The sequence below is a fragment of the Miscanthus floridulus genome, chromosome 3 (genome assembly GCF_019320115.1).
Source record: "Miscanthus floridulus cultivar M001 chromosome 3, ASM1932011v1, whole genome shotgun sequence".
Lineage (NCBI taxonomy): Eukaryota > Viridiplantae > Streptophyta > Magnoliopsida > Poales > Poaceae > Miscanthus > Miscanthus floridulus.
Window position 1 is genome coordinate 132,639,761 of NC_089582.1, and position 16,188 is coordinate 132,655,948.

The 16,188-nt window shown below is 48.9% G+C and overlaps 2 protein-coding genes across 2 annotated transcripts; one reads left to right on the forward strand and one right to left on the reverse strand.

The window, feature by feature from the left end:
• Positions 1 to 1,764: 1,764 nt before the first annotated feature.
• LOC136544462 (chaperonin-like RbcX protein 2, chloroplastic) lies at positions 1,765 to 3,456 on the reverse strand. Its single transcript, XM_066536618.1, has 6 exons — positions 3,390 to 3,456; positions 2,891 to 3,147; positions 2,617 to 2,708; positions 2,469 to 2,526; positions 2,280 to 2,345; positions 1,765 to 2,166 (listed from the first exon to the last, which is right to left on the reverse strand). Exons 1-6 carry the CDS (start codon positions 3,454 to 3,456, stop codon positions 2,047 to 2,049), a joined length of 660 nt encoding a protein of 219 aa, XP_066392715.1. The 3' UTR covers positions 1,765 to 2,046.
• Positions 3,457 to 6,800: 3,344 nt separating this feature from the next.
• LOC136542483 (zinc finger AN1 and C2H2 domain-containing stress-associated protein 16-like) lies at positions 6,801 to 15,640 on the forward strand. The gene is made up of 2 exons (XM_066534949.1): positions 6,801 to 7,044; positions 14,613 to 15,640. The coding sequence occupies exons 1-2, from the start codon at positions 6,946 to 6,948 to the stop codon at positions 15,390 to 15,392; spliced, it is 879 nt and encodes a 292-aa protein (XP_066391046.1). The 5' UTR covers positions 6,801 to 6,945; the 3' UTR covers positions 15,393 to 15,640.
• Positions 15,641 to 16,188: the final 548 nt, after the last annotated feature.

Here is a 16,188-nt window from a genome sequence, read left to right on the forward strand (position 1 = left end):
TAAGTTGGTAGTAGTTGCCTGGTTAATAGCTTATGGTGTCGCGATAAAACCGAGGGCCCCTGTGGAACAGCTGCCACATGGTGACGCTACTCGGCACGCGTTGGTATCGAGGTTGTTCACCAAGTACCTTTACCAAGTTACACCGCCATACTACTTTTGATACAAATATTCGGGTGTTTGAACGGGAAATCCACAACGGGTTGATGAAATAGTGTTCTCTCAAAGTAAACAAGAGGAGGTGGTTTCGGAGGATGCATGTATGTTGCGATCCCACTTCATACAAAGATTGGCGCATATTGTGGATAAGGAAGAAAAGGAAAGAACACCTAGAAAAAGTTAGCCTTGGGTAGTAGGGAGTGCTTAGAAAAGCCTAAGTGGATGTCAAGTCCCAAGCACTGTGCCTAGCTCGACCACGCTACACATGCCGGGTCGCTGTCACCACGTGCCCTGCAGACGCCGTCGGTGTCGGGCCCATTAGCACCCTGTCCTCGCATGTCCACGACATCGTGCCGCACTCACCGTCCTCGTGTATTGTGCGCTTCTTCTTTTTTTGGCCTCCGGTCCACTCTTGATCCTCGTCCTTGTCCCCGTACCGGACCCCTCCCTTCTTTTTTCTTTTGGGGACACGGCCGTCCACACGCCTCCCTCGTCGAGCGAACCCTCTCTCATCTTCTTTATTCCCCCCCCTCCGCTCGCTTGTGCAGGGAGCGCGCCATGGCCGACTTTATCCCCGCAGCGTGAACCGACAGTGTATCCCATCCATGTCGTCTCCACTTTCGGTGCGCCGCGCCCTATCTCCGTTCGCCACTATAATATGCCCTTGGTCCTTGCTCTTCTTCTTCACCCCATCCCTCTCGAATTCGAAGCAGAGCTACGAGATCTAGTTGTCATTGTGGAACTAGGTTCGTCTGACAGAGGCGATGGTGTAATCTGAGAAGAAGGGATCTGGTTTTCGAAGAAGTTCAAGTCTACCGTTGGTTAGTTTGGTCTTAGGGTTCACGATGTTTAACTTCTTAGTCTCATGTTTCTGGATCTGTTGGTCATACGCCATATTTTGGATAATCATTATCTTGTTGTTTCTTCATTGCCCTTGTCTATCCCGACTTCTGGAGTAAGCCTTAGTTGTACTAGGTTGCTCTTAACCATGTAACTTTAAATCTCGGTGTAATTTAGTGTTCGACTTCGTGTAATCTTTCGCGTAATTCCAGATTTACGAAATGTGTTGTAGTTTCGCCTAAGGGGAGTGGATCCTAATTCACTCTTTTGTAAACCCTCGCGTTAGGAGACGTACTTGTGTTGTAGTTTTTGCTCTTTCCACCTATAATGTAATCCTAGCCAATGTTGTGCTTTGAATCTAAGTGCGTTAGTTGCTTGAGCCCAACTCCATTAAATACTTCTTTTCACTAACATGTCATTGATTTGCTGGTCTAGAATAGGCACCATATAATGACGACCAACCTCTATGTTCGTTTACAACATTGTAATGAATAAAGTCATGTTACCTTTTCTTTCCATATTTTCTCATTTAATGTACCAAATAGACCAGTCTTTCGTAGCAACGCGATGAGAAAACATATTGGCCCCTTTCGCTGGTCTGAAACTTGGCTGCAACTGGCTGAAAATACTGTTCTGGCTGAATTGTTGTGAGAGAAAAACACTGTTCTGGCTGAAAAAAGAAGTCGAACAAACCGAATATAGGGTAAACCGAACAGAGCCATTAAACATATAAGCCATATTTTCTAAGATTTTTCCTATATTAAACATATCACCTACAGCAAAGCGGGGCAGCCGTGGCCAGTCCATGTTAAAGCCCGCCAAAACACACACGCACGCACAGACGCACACACAGCAACTTACAATGTTTCACCGAGTTGTATTGTAAGGACAAAAAGGGTCCCAGCTCACTATAGAGACCCCTAGAAGAGTAGTACACATAAACTGTTCTATCCATGCAGAGCCGCCATATACAGAAATGAGCGAGTCAAAAGCAGTGAAGAAAATATACATTATCTATTGATGAAGCAGTCATTTGCTCATCGTGAATCCTTAGAACTCGCCGGTGTTTGTGTCATCGGTCGGCCAGACCACTTTCTCGACCAACCTTTGGCGCATGATATCCAGGTTCTCTTTGGAGATCCGCTCGTACATCATCGTGTGGTCGCATTTCTGCTCAGACGCGGGTTTCAACAGAAAGGTAAGTTAATTACCCTGTTTATGCCATCTAATATCTTTTTTTTTTCAGATTCAGCTTAACTTTAGTTCGTTCTCTGCGTCACTGCCTTGATCCATTTGCCGTATAGGTGGGGGCGCGTGACCATCACTCTATCCGCCAGGTCTTGCCTCTCCTATCACACGCGAACAAGAAACAGATCAAACAAATGAACCCTGGAACAATGCTTGGAGGGGGACACTCGTGTTTTTGTCAGTTTCGTCAGAACAAGAAGCGAAGGAGAAAATCGGATATATACCTTGGCGAGCAAGCGAAGGCAATAATCGCCGTCTAATGGATCGTTGACGTTAATGTAACTGACAAAAGATTTGTGTTATGGTATAATTTATAAAAGCAGTTGCACATACAAAGGAGGTAAGATTGAAGAATTCAGTCCACTAGCTCACCTGTAGAGCCAAGTGTACGATGGGGGATTCATCTCGTACAGCTGATGGAGGACCGTGTGCGTGGCCTTGTAAGTGAAGTAGTTGATGATGTTCTGCACACACAACAAGCACGACCGGTAGGTAAATCATCAGTCAATTCACACACCACACCAGGATAAACTTGTCAATGCCGCCTTCGACGACGACGAGTCAATGTAAATCGACGATGCCACATGTTTGAGCGGAGCTGAGTTGGTGACGAGTGCGGCGGGCGCATGAACCGTATGTTATGTACCTTGTGCACGTCTTCGAATCCGTCCTCGTACGTCCCACCGAACTCGGCCACGACGACGAGCCCCCGGCCGCAGCCCGTGGCTCGTCCCCCGCGCCGCGCCGGCCGTGCCCGTGCCAGCGTGCGCCGGCGGGGTCGCCACCTGAACGCGCCAGTCGTCGTCCCGTTCGCCGCCCGCGGCGAAATGCCCCGGCACGCGGCGGGAAGGTAGACGGTGTGTGCGGCGGCCGCAGCCACCACCGGTGCGGCCTGGGCGACTGCTGCATCGTTCGTGGAGATGGGATAGCTAGCGGGCCAGATATTTTCCGTCGGCTGGCCTCGCCCGGTGCGAGTGCGATGCACTCCTAGCCGTGAGACGTCAGTAGCGTGGCGGAGATAGAGTGGGCCCTGGGCGTGTCCGTGCGCGTTTATGTGAAGTTGGCTTGTTTTTTTTTTGGCTTTCGTCGAGAGAATGAGAGGGCAACGGCAGCGCCTACGAGCGCCGTGGGCTGATATTTGTGACCCGCGCTGCGGTCAGGAATAATGCGGATGAGGTTCTTGTGGGGCACCGAAGCCTCAAGGGACGACATTTCGTTGATTCAGCATTCGACCAGCGCCCGGACGCTGCTCCCACGTCCGCGCCCGACGCACGCCCAGGACCGCACCTAGCGCACGCCCCGCACCCATCCCCGCTCCGAAGGCAGTTTGTTCGGATGGAGCTTCCCGCGCCTACGTCCGACGCATGCGAGGCCCACGTCCCAACCCGCCTGATACGCCGTGCCCGCGCCACATCGCAGGCGATCCGCCGCGGCATCCAGTCCCCGTCGCTCTGGTGTCCGCGGCATCCATCTGTGCCACGTCAGAGAGCTGCAGTAGCTGGACCACCAAGAACTTAGGCTTCCTCCACACCTACTATCTACTTTTACAATACTCAGATAAAACAATTGCAAATAAATGAAGCATTCGCAACATACACCTGCAACATAGTCATTTGCAAACATATGCAATATCCGGATAAAACACTTGCAACATACGTCTGCAAAACAGATGAAATACTTGAAACATGCTCTTGAAACATGCGTGTATAGCCATAGCAGCATATGCAATATCCAGATCCACTTTTGCAACATCCAGATGAAACACTTGCAACATACGTCTAAAAACAGATGAAACATTTGAAACATGCTCTTAAAATATGCGTGTATAGCCATAGCAACATATGCAATATCCAGATCTACTTTTACAACATCCAGATAAAACACATGCAACGTAAATCTGAAAACCATATGAAATATACGCTTGAAACATGTGTAGACATAGCAACAAATGGAACATCCAAATGAAACACTTGAACATACGTTTGAAACAACTGAAACACTTCGAACATAGGCTTGCAACATGTCTGAAAACGCATAAAACACTTGAAACATAGTGTCACCAACGGTCACGGTTTACCTGGTGGGGAACTGTGGTGGTACCGGCCTCCCCTTCCTGCCGACGGGGGCGCACAGGCCCGTGGCGCATCAACGGGGGCGAGGTGGATGACGGAGCGGGCGGGAGCAAGCAACGACGCGTGGGTGGGCGAGGCGCGAGGTGCACGGACCTAGTGGCATGGGCGCGCGGAGAATCTTTTTTCTAACTGATATATCTTGAGCGTGAACCGAAAGTGCTTCTCCAGGTTGGGGAACATATGTATCTTGCAAAGCGACTCTTGCAAAACAAGGATAAAAATGGTTTGTGAAAGGCCTAAAGCTACTTTCAGTTCGTATTGAAAAAAAAAACAACTATTTATGTGAATATTCTACTTGTGGATGTTGCCATGAATTACAATGTTTCATTGCCCTGTTTGTTTGGCTGATAAGTCATGACTGAAAGTAGTATTGACTGATTTATTGTGAGAGAAAAATATTATTCGTTGGCTGAAAAAGTACGGCTTATAAGCCAAGCGAACATGGCGCATGTTCGTGGCTGCTGGTCTTTTTGTGGTTGTCTGTGTTGGTTGCTCTTGCCGTGGAGGTGAAAGGTTAGTGGTGAGGGGAGGGGAGTGTGTACGATTATTTTGTTCAAATTGTCAATTAAAGGTGTCTGTCTATGGTTCTTGGTCCCGTTCGCTTCGCTGAAAAAATAAACCAAAACACTGTTCCGGCTAATTTGTTGTGAGAGAAAAACACTGTTCCACCTGAAAAAATAAGCTGAAAAATACGGATTATAACACAAGCGAACGGGGCAAGTCACGGCGGCACGACAACTTTGCCTAAGCTACGACAGCAATACCCTCGGCCGTCCAATTAATCGATCCATATTTTTCTCATCTGGCTCGATGAGCCTAATTCACCCTGGATCGTCGTGGCCAGTCTCCCTGGCCGCGAAAACCAGAGTTTTGGTTCCGTTTTCCGGACGATCCTGAGCTCTGGCTCCATCCCACCTCCCTCGTTGCGCGGCGAGCAAAACGGGCGCGGCTGTTGCGTGATGCGTCCACGAAACCCGGCAAAAGGGGTGCACTGAAAGCGAAAGCGACAACATCGTCGCATCGCACGGCAGACAACCCCCACCTACGAAAACGAGGGAGGTGGGATGTTCGCTTGAACTTATCAACTAGAATCTATAGTATTTTTTCTCTCACAACAAAATAACAGTCGGCTTATCAGCCGCCTTTAATACCAGCCGAACATGCCCGACGACGTGGCCGCGTCAACCACGCCGCCCGTCCCGTCCCGAGCGCGACGCCGAGGCCGGGTGGGTCAGGTAAAAAAGCCGCGGGCTTTCCGGGTGGACTAGCTCGCCGGTCGTCCTTCGTGTTATCTCCACCAGCACGCGCGACGTTGTGCGGAGGGAATTGGTCGCCATCAGACATTCAGACGGTCGCCGCCCCGTGGATTGAGGGATTCGCACCGGCACCGGCAGTCCGTGCGTGGGTGGGGCGGGCTCAGCGCCGCATTCTCAACGAACCCGTGGCCGTTTAGTGTCATCATCACGCGTCCTCGGAGTTGGTGGATGCGGAGTACCGAGCACGTATGACGTATCCGTTCATGTTTCATCCAAGTTTAACGACTCGTTAGGGTAAAAACTAAGTGTTCCTTCATACAAAAAACTAGAAAGTGTCTCGTGTACGGTGAACCCGAAGCGGTTGGAACTTGGAACTAAACCATGTCCAGTGGCGGAGCCAGGGGGGGGGGGGGGGGGGCTGGCAGGGGCCATGGCCCCCCCCCCCCCCCCCCCCCAATATTTCACAAAAAAAAAATTTAGTAGTATGACTTAATATTTTTTATTTATATTAAGAGGAAGATTATATAAAATTCTTGTCATATATACCTATTAATATCTTCTAGATAATATAATCATACAAAACACAACTTTACTTGTCACAAGGAACCTAATGAGTTAAGTTGCACTTAGTTTTTACATGTTAGCTCTTTTGGCTGGCCCCCCTAAGTATAATTCTTGACGGCCGGCCCCCCTGAACATAATTCCTGGCTCCGCCACTGACCATGTCACGTACGTGTAGGTTTTCTTCGCGTGAAGAAACTCACACGCTGTAAGCTAGTATCCCTAGTTTTCTTGGAAATGCTAGCACTACAACCACATGATAGTTGGCCAAAGAACCTATTGGCAATTGCAGCCAAAATTGTAACACTCCCAGTACGGACTACACCAAGTGGCTAGTCAGTCACCTGCCGTAGTGTTCACGTCCAAAAGTCTCGCCGATACGGCGATACCGATACCGTCTTTCGCCGTCTCATCGGCTCAGACTCTCACGGTCTCACCTGCTCCGAGAAAAAGGCTGTAGCTGTTTACAAATTACAACTAACCCCGGGCCCACAAACACTCGAGGGCCTCGACCCGAACTCTCAATAAACCCGAGGGCCTTTTAAAGAAAACAACCCCCCGTCAAAGCGTTACGTTTATTCGATTTCGTGCCCCGTCCGTTTGACGACCGAGCCCCTCCCTTTTCCAACTGCCTTCCTTCCCTGCCGCTGCGGCGGTGGCGGCAACGACTCGCGCTCGCGGCGACGCCGAGGCGGTCCTCGCCTCCTCGGTTCTCCCGGAGCGGGGCGGGGCGTGCGGCGCGGTTCGGCGGGATGGGCACGCCGGAGTTCCCCGACTTGGGGAAGCACTGCAGCGTCGGCGACTGCAACCAGATCGACTTCCTCCCCTTCACCTGCGACCGCTGCGACCATGTACGTTTCCTGCAACCTCTCTCCCGTTGCTTTTGGTGCTTGGATGTGGCGATGCTCGTCTACTTTACTCCGAATCGGACTGTTGGCTGGTGCAACCAAATTTGTGTTGCGCTGTAGAATTGATCTTCTGTAGATCATGGAACTCAAGGACTGGAGAAATTTTTTTTTGATGGAAATATAGTGGACGCTGTATCGCGAGACAGATCTTGGGAGGAGTTGTAGTAGCTTGTGGGGCAAACATTCACTAGCTTTAGGTTTTGGATAATGATGTACTCCTAGGCGGCAGTAGGCACGAACCGTAGGAGAGGGAGAGAGGGAAAAGGGAACATTAACCACTCGTGCTAGTGACCGGGCAACACTTATGGCGGTCTTTTTCACTGCTTTGGTGAGATTGAATTGTTGTATCTAACCATGAACAAAACAGTGATCCTCTATGCATCTTTGGGTTCAGCTTTTGCTGTGCTCCATTTGTTATTGAGGTAGAGTTCTTGTGTCACCCTTCACCATTGGTATTTCATATTTTCATCTAATGTCAACATTTTTGGTATGGAAACCTTTAACCACTTGGCTGATTCTTGGATCCAGTTCCAGATGTTCAAGAAATAAGATCATATAGTTTATTATGAACCTATTAAAATGTTTACTGATTCACACACTATCGTGTTTTGGGTCCAAATTATAAAGAGGCTTTTACCTGTGTGCCATTATAAAAGTTGGTAATTATCTACAAGCCATTAAAAAAGTTGAGTTCTCATAGGTGCCACTGCTGTGAACTCTTTTGCCCTCCACGTCACTTCCGTCAGATTTGGCTCTAACGGTGTCAAACCGCGGTTGTGAAAAGTCCAAAATACCCTCAGGTCTGAATATGCAATTAATTTTTTTGGGCATCTTAATGACCTCAAATGAAAAAACTCAAAACTAGAAAGTTGTAGATCTCGACAATATCTACAATTTTTGTATAAAAATTATCTTCATTTAAATTCTATACAAAAAATTATGATTTGATATTATTAATGTCTTAGAAAAATCACATTTTTGTACGCAATCAAATGAAGATAATTTTTATAAAAATATTGTAGATCTCGACGAGATCTACAACTTTCTAGTTTTGAGTTTTTTCATTTGAGATCATTAAGATGCTAAAAAAATTAATTGCATATTTAGACCTGAGGGTATTTTCGACTTTTCACACCCGCAGTTTGACACCGTTAGAGCCAAATCTGACAGAAGTGGCATGGAGGGCAAAAGAGTTCCGAGCAGTGGCACCTGTGAAACTCAACTTTTTTAATGGCTTGTGGGTAATTACCAACTTTTATAATGGCACACAAGTAAAAGCCTCAATTATAAAGCCTTCATGAAAGCTGTAGTATTTTTTTTAGTCTGAAAGAATACCAGCTCTACAATTCGGATAATAGCCTGAGGCACGCTGCTTATGTAGAAGTTAAGTCCTGCTCCCAGTTATCACTTAGTTATCTGTGCTTAATTATGTTTCTGCTATTAAGGCCTTGGGCAGCACAAGTGACTGTGCAAGTACCCAGGCAGTTAGCTGTTTAGTTAATGCTCTAATGAGCCATCAATGTAATCAATGTGCTACTTATCTCCTATATATGAAAGAGCAGTCGCCTGGGTGTGTCATCCCTGGCTGAGTAAAAACACTCTGTACCTCCAACAATTGGTACCAGAGCCTAGGTTAGACACCTCTCTCTCATCTTCTACTCGAGCCCCCTTCCCTGCTTTCTCATCCATGGCCTCGACATCTTCTGAGCGCCGAAGGAAGGCTGCCAAGGGCGTCAGCGATGCGGAGGACTCCTCTGGCCGGGCTGCGCGCTTGAAAGCTGCAGAGGAGGCAGCTGCGCAGGCGGTCCAGGCGGCGCGGCAGGCGGCGGCGGCTGCAGAGGAGGCGGCAAGGACCGCGCGGGTGCTGAGGGAGGAGATTGCAGCAGAGAAGGAAGAAGAGGAGCTGGAGTATGAAGAAGGAGAGGAGGAGGTCAAGAGCCCGCGCCGGAGGTCTCCATCTCCGCCAGTCCGCAGGCGTGGCCGCGGTGGCGGGCGTCGGGAGTCGCCTGTGTACGACAGGGTCGTATACAGGGACTCGGGCAGCGGCACGAACTGGCCGATGCTGTCCAAGACGAACTACCACGAATGGAGCCAAGAGATGAAACTGCGAATGCAGGCCCGCGATCTGTGGGACGCAGTTGAAGGAGAGCGGGTCTCGTTCCGCGACGACCGGCGGGCTATGGAGGCGATTGTCGCAGCGGTTCCCAAGGAGATGGGGATTCCGCTCATCGACAAGCGGACGGCGAAGGAGGCGTGGGACGCCATAGCTGCTGCGCGCATCGGCGTGGACAGGGTCCGCCGCGCGACGCTGCAACGCCTCCGCCGCGACTGGGAGAACATGAGTGTCAAGCCAGGAGAGAGCGTCGAAGATCTTGCCTTCCGCCTCTCAACTCTGCATCGACAGCTTGTCCTTCATGGTGATCAGGACATCGATGAGAGGCGTGTGGTGGAGAAGTATCTGCGTACAGTACCGTCGAAGTATGCGCAGATTGTGGTTGCTATTGAGCAGTTTCTGGACTTTGACATGCTCACGCTTGAGGAAGCCACTGGGAGGCTCAAGGCTGTTGATGACCGTGAAGAGCAAGCGCCTACCGAGCCAATCACCGTCGGCGGCAAGCTCATGTATACTGAGGAGCAATGGCGCGCACGCTGGAAGAAGGAGAAGAAGGGCGGCGGGGATGATTCTGCTGGCTCTAGTTCAAAGAATCAGCGCGGCGGCGACCAAGGCGGCGGTGGTGGCCGCGGTCGCGGCGGCTGGCGAGGAAAGGGCCGTGGCGGCGGCCGCGATGGTGGACGCTGTGGCGATACCTGCCACAATTGTGGCCAGGAGGGCCACTGGGTAAGGGACTGCCCTCATCCACGCCGAGACAGAGATGGTGACCGTGATGGTGGCGGTGACCGCGGCGGCGGACGGGGCAGAGGCCGTCGTGGCAGCGGCCGCGGTGGCAATCAAGGCCAGCACGCTGGTTGCCGAGGGGGCGCAGGCGGCGGTGACGGCGGCCACAATGGCCGTGTGCAGTATGCAGAATGCGAGGATGATGGGGCTCTGTTTCTGGCGCATGGGCTCGTTGATCTTGATAAGTGCGCGCCGGCATACACCTATGCTGCTCAAGAGGTGAATCTGGAAGAACCAAAAGCCCGCGCCTTCCTTGGTGCCAATGACGATGAAGAAAAGGCAGATGTGTGGTACCTTGATTCAGGAGCTACACACCATATGACTGGACGGCGTGAGCTCTTTTCTGACTTGAACACGGACGTGCGAGGCACGGTCCGATTTGGAGATGCGTCCAAGGTTGACATCAAAGGCATCGGTTCGATTGCTTTCGAAGGAAGAACTGGTGAGCATAGGGTGCTGCAGGGTGTGTACTATATACCAGCCCTGAAGAATTCCATTATCAGTCTGGGTCAGCTTGACGAGACTGGCTCCAAAGTGGAGATATATCACGACGTGTTACGTATCTGGGAACACACTGGCCGTTTGATTGCCAAGGTGAAGAGAGGGGCTAACAGATTGTACACACTCCAACTTCATGCAGCCCAGCCACTTTGTCTTGCAGCATGCAGAGGAGATGTAGCGTGGCAGTGGCATGAGAGGATGGGGCATTTGAATTTTGATGCACTCCGCAGACTTGGGAAGGAGGAGATGGCGCGCGGTGTCCCGGTTATTGACCATGTGGAGCAGGTGTGTGACACCTGTGTCACCACCAAAATGAGAAGGCGCCCGTTCCCAGCTGCAACACAGTACCGTGCCAAACAGCCCCTTGAGCTGGTGCACGGCGATCTTTGCGGACCAGTGACACCTGCAACACCTGGAGGGAATCGATATTTCCTGCTGCTCGTCGATGACGCTAGCCGTTTCATGTGGGCAGCGCTCATACCAAGCAAGGATGCAGCAGCAGAAGCCATCAAGCGCATCAAACTGAGCGCAGAGGCGGAGAGTGGTCAGAAAATCAGGGTGCTTCGCACCGATAATGGAGGAGAATTCACAGTTGCTGATTTCGCTACCTACTGCGCAGAACAAGGCATTAAGAGGCACTTCAGTGCTCCCCACTCACCTCAGCAGAATGGGGTAGTTGAACGGCGCAATCAGTCAGTAGTGGCCATGGCAAGGGCACTGCTTAAGCAGAGGGGCCTGCCAGCTCGGTTTTGGGGGGAGGCTGTGATGACAGCAGTCCACATACTGAACCGATCACCGACACGTGCGTTGAAGGGGATCACCCCATATGAGGCCTGGCATGGACGTTCACCAACTCTGGGACACATGAAAGTGTTTGGGTGTGTGGCATACACAAGGAAGCTCAGTCAGCTGCGCAAACTTGATGACCGCGGCGAGGCCGGCGTGTTTATTGGTTATGCAGAAGGAGCTAAGGCATATAGGGTGTTTGAGCCTGTGAGCGGGCGTGTCAGGATCAGCCGTGATGTTGTATTTGATGAAGAACATGGCTGGGATTGGTCCTCGCCGGAATCTGGGCCATCAGCTGTGAACAGCAGTGAATTCACAGTTGAGTATATCTGGTCAGAGGAGGTGAGCGAACCAGCGCCGCCGTCGTCGCCTCTGCTCCCGGATTCACCAAGAACACCCGCACCAAACAGCCCAATTGGAGTTGAAGGAGCAGAGGGCTCCGCATCAACTCATCCTCAAGCTAATTCTGCTCCAGCGGCACTGGAAGTGTCACCACCGCCACCAAGTCCTCAGATTGAGCATGCCACGCCTCTGGAGGATGATGATGATCGACTGGATGCTTATCACGAGGATGAACCACTTCGCTACAGAACTGTCAGCAATATCATTGGCCAGCAGCCCACACCGCCACCTGCAACTCGCCTGTTCGCAGAGCTGCATCTAACGCACTCTGGCGAACCAACTTCGCATACTGAAGCCAAGAGAGATCCAGCGTGGTGCGCAGCAATGAAAGAAGAGCTGCGATCAGTAGAGAGAAACAAGACCTGGGAGCTTGTGAAGCCTCCTGCTGGTCACCGTCCAATCACCCTGAAGTGGGTGTTCAAATTGAAGAAGGACGAACACGGTAATGTTATCAAACACAAAGCCAGACTTGTCGCTCGTGGCTTTGTCCAGCAAGAAGGCGTGGATTATGATGATGCTTTCGCCCCTGTCGCACGCATGGAATCCGTTCGAGTCTTGTTGGCTCTGGCGGCACAGGAGGGCTGGTCTGTTCATCAGATGGACGTCAAGTCCGCATTTCTGAATGGAGACCTCAACGAGGAGGTATATGTGCATCAGCTGCCTGGCTTTGCTGTTGCTGGACAAGAAGACAAGGTGTATCGCTTGCGCAAAGCTCTGTATGGCCTACGGCAAGCACCAAGAGCATGGAATGCAAAGCTTGATTCAACATTGAAGAAGAAAGGTTTCAGACAAAGCAACCATGAAGCTGCAATCTATAGGCGAGGTTCTGGAAACTCTCTGTTGCTTGTCGGTGTGTATGTGGATGATTTGATCATCACAGGGGCCAAAGAGCAGGATGTTGAAAGCTTCAAGGCTGAAATGAAAGCAACATTTGAGATGAGCGACCATCGGGCTCTTAAGCTTCTATCTGGGCATTGAAGTACAGCAGAGCACCGATGGCATCACCCTTAGACAGACTCACTATGCCAAAAGGATACTGGAATTGGGTGGTATGGTGGACTGCAACCCAGCAGCCACTCCTATGGAGGAAAGGCTAAGATTGAGCAAGAAGAGTACAGCCAAGGAAGTTGATCCAACACAGTACAGGCAGCTGGTTGGAAGCCTGCGATATTTGGTTCATACTCGACCTGACTTGGCATTTGCAGTCGGGTTTGTGAGTAGATTTCTGGAGAGGCCCACCATAGAGCATCAGCAGGCAGTGAAGCGTATCCTTCGGTATGTGGCAGGCCGTCTGGAGTATGGCCTGCACTTCACCAAGGCATCCAGTGAAGCCAGATTCATTGGCTACTGTGACTCAGACTTGGCTGGAGATATTGACTCAAGCAAGAGCACTACAGGTTGTCTATTCTTCCTAGGCAACAATCTGGTCAGTTGGCAGTCCATTAAACAAAGAGTGGTTGCCTTATCTAGCTGTGAAGCAGAGTATGTTGCCATGACTACTGCTGCAACACAAGCTCTATGGCTGTCCAGGTTACTTGCTGAATTGTTGGGAAAGAAAGTGGAAGTAGTAGAGCTGCGAGTGGATAACAAATCAGCAATAGCACTTGCAAAGAACCCTGTCTTTCATGACAGAAGCAAGCATATCAGAATCAAACAACACTTCATCAGAGATTGTGTTGAAGAAGGCAGCATCAAGACTGAGTTCGTCGCCACAAATGATCAACTGGCAGACATTCTGACTAAGGCCTTAGGCAAGGCCAAGTTTGAAGACATGAGAAGCAAGATTGGGATCATGAAGATCAAGGATGGGGGAAGCAGGTCTTAGGGGGAGAACTGTAGAAGTTAAGTCCTGCTCCCAGTTATCACTTAGTTATCTGTGCTTAATTATGTTTCTGCTATTAAGGCCTTGGGCAGCACAAGTGACTGTGCAAGTACCCAGGCAGTTAGCTGTTTAGTTAATGCTCTAATGAGCCATCAATGTAATCAATGTGCTACTTATCTCCTATATATGAAAGAGCAGTCGCCTGGGTGTGTCATCCCTGGCTGAGTAAAAACACTCTGTACCTCCAACAGCTTAATGCTTCACACTATAATAGGTACCAGGAAAATATTATCTATATATGTAGATGCCAATGACTTGTTGCTAACTGCAAACATAAAGCGTCGTTTCTTATTGGAAGAATTTGTTGCTTCAGTTACAAGCCAATATTGGACACTGATAAAATCGGGAAACAGGGTAGAGGAAAAAATTGTCCTAGTCGATGACAGCCACTATACGCAAAATGTGAATGATATTGATGACAATTGATAACTAAATGCATGGAATGCTAAGGATACCAACATCCACTTGTTTCACACAATTACCATTTAACACATTATGCCGGTCACATGCCTGGAATCCTCACACGCGATGTCTTAAAGTTAAAGTTGACTTAGTTGGTTTTCCCCTGTTAGATGCTTAGTTTCTGTATTTGACATTGCAACTTGCAGTTCCTAGATGATGTATTGTTTCTCGACTTAATCCCTATTTATCTGCTGGAACTCTCAATTGACAACGTCATTTACCAGCACCATGTCCTCTTGGTCACAGGGTTTAAATGGAGCAGATAGAGAATTTTGGGCTTTTACCTTTTTTTTTGCAGAATTTATTTAATCCTTTTGATGTTTTTTTACTGCAATAGCAATAAGAGATCTCTAGCAATAATGGGACGTTCATAGTTAACAATTATATGGAAGGACATTTCCTGAGGCCATTTTTACATATTTGTTTAGAAAAAAGGTAGTATATAAATTTGGTCAAACTGAGTTCATTTAAAGGGCAACTTATTTATTGCCTGAAAGCTTACTGTCCATATCTAGTATGTATAGTTATCCTCAGTAAATACTGTCAGCCAAAATACTAATGTGGCTGTTGGACATTGTATAGGTCTTTTGCCTTCATCACCGAAGTTATACATCACACCAATGCCCAAATGCAAATATGAAAGATGTCACTGTCCTCATCTGCCCACTCTGTGCTAAAGGTGTTCGCCTCAATCCAAGTGAAGACCCAAATATCACCTGGGATACTCATGTTAACACTGATTGTGATCCATCAAATTACCAAAAAGTGACGAAGAAAAAGAAATGCCCTGTTCCTGGGTGCAGAGAGACACTGACATTTTCCAACACCATCAGATGCAAAGATTGCACCAAAGAACACTGCCTAAAGCATAGATTTGGGCCTGATCATAAGTGCCCAGGACCAAGAAAAGTGGATTCTGGCTTTCCCTTTGTAAGCATGCTAAGGAGGAGTCAGAAAGCAGAGACACGCTCAAATAGCAGTAACAACAATGGTTCTTCATGGTGGAGCTCCAGTCTTGTGAATGCAGCAACGAATTTCAAATCGTCAGCCGAAGCTGGAATGCAGAAGCTGAGCACTGTGACTAGCCAAGCTTTCCAGAAGGCTAAGTTTGGGATGTCCCCAAATAGCAGCAGTAGCAGCAGTGGTGACCTTGTGGAGCAATGTGTTCACTGCCCAGCAAGATTTTCCACCGTGGGGGCCTTAATTGAACATGTTGAGAAATCGCACCAGATGAACTCACAACCAAGTCGTGGCCGAGTGACGACGATTGATGTTTGCCCAAAATGCAGCAAGGGGTTCCGAGATCCTGTGTTGCTTGTGGAGCATGTTGAGAGGGAACATGGAGGAACGTCAAGAGTGTAAAGCTTCGTGTGTACTCTAAACCTTTGTAATTTGTAACTTTTCCTTTCCTTTTCCCATTTCATCAATTTCACTTTTGGGCTCAACATTTGCCCACAGAACAAGTATAGTCCGTTGGATTGAAGGCAAAGCAGCCATTGTCCATCGGTTCTCTTTCCAGATTTCTAGAAACTAAAGTATGGCTTGTTAAGATAATGTTAATATCTGTCGCAACTGGTGGAAAAAAAAAGGCAGCAGCTGTTGTTTGTCTATCGTATGCTTTGCTTCATTTGTTAAGCGAGGAAGCGTTCATGTGTCACCATTCACCATTGGTATTTCATCTGTTACTAATAACACGGTCGGGAATGACGACACTTGTAGCCATTAGGCTGATTTTGCGATCCAATTCCAATGAACGATATTCAAAAAACAAGAAGTTCCTTTGTTCGATTAGTTTATTACTAGACACCATTTTATTGATTCGTCATACACCATCATGTTTAGGGTCCATAGTATAAAAACCTTCTAGTTCCCCGTGGTGCATACCAAACTATGTTCTGTTTTTTTTATAAGATTATACGAATCATACTAGCTGAACATGCCCGCATGAAAGTTGCAGTGTTTTTCTTCCAGTATGTATGAAAACTAGATATGTCATCTGGTTTCCTGAACGTTGCTGTTTGGATGTGCGTAGAATTAGGATTTGGCATTGGAGACCTATTTCCTTCATATTTGACTACATCTGGAAGGGACCTATCCCAATACAAAGCCTGACCCCTCTGTATTGAGTGAAATTGACATTGACACTCACCATCTCCAG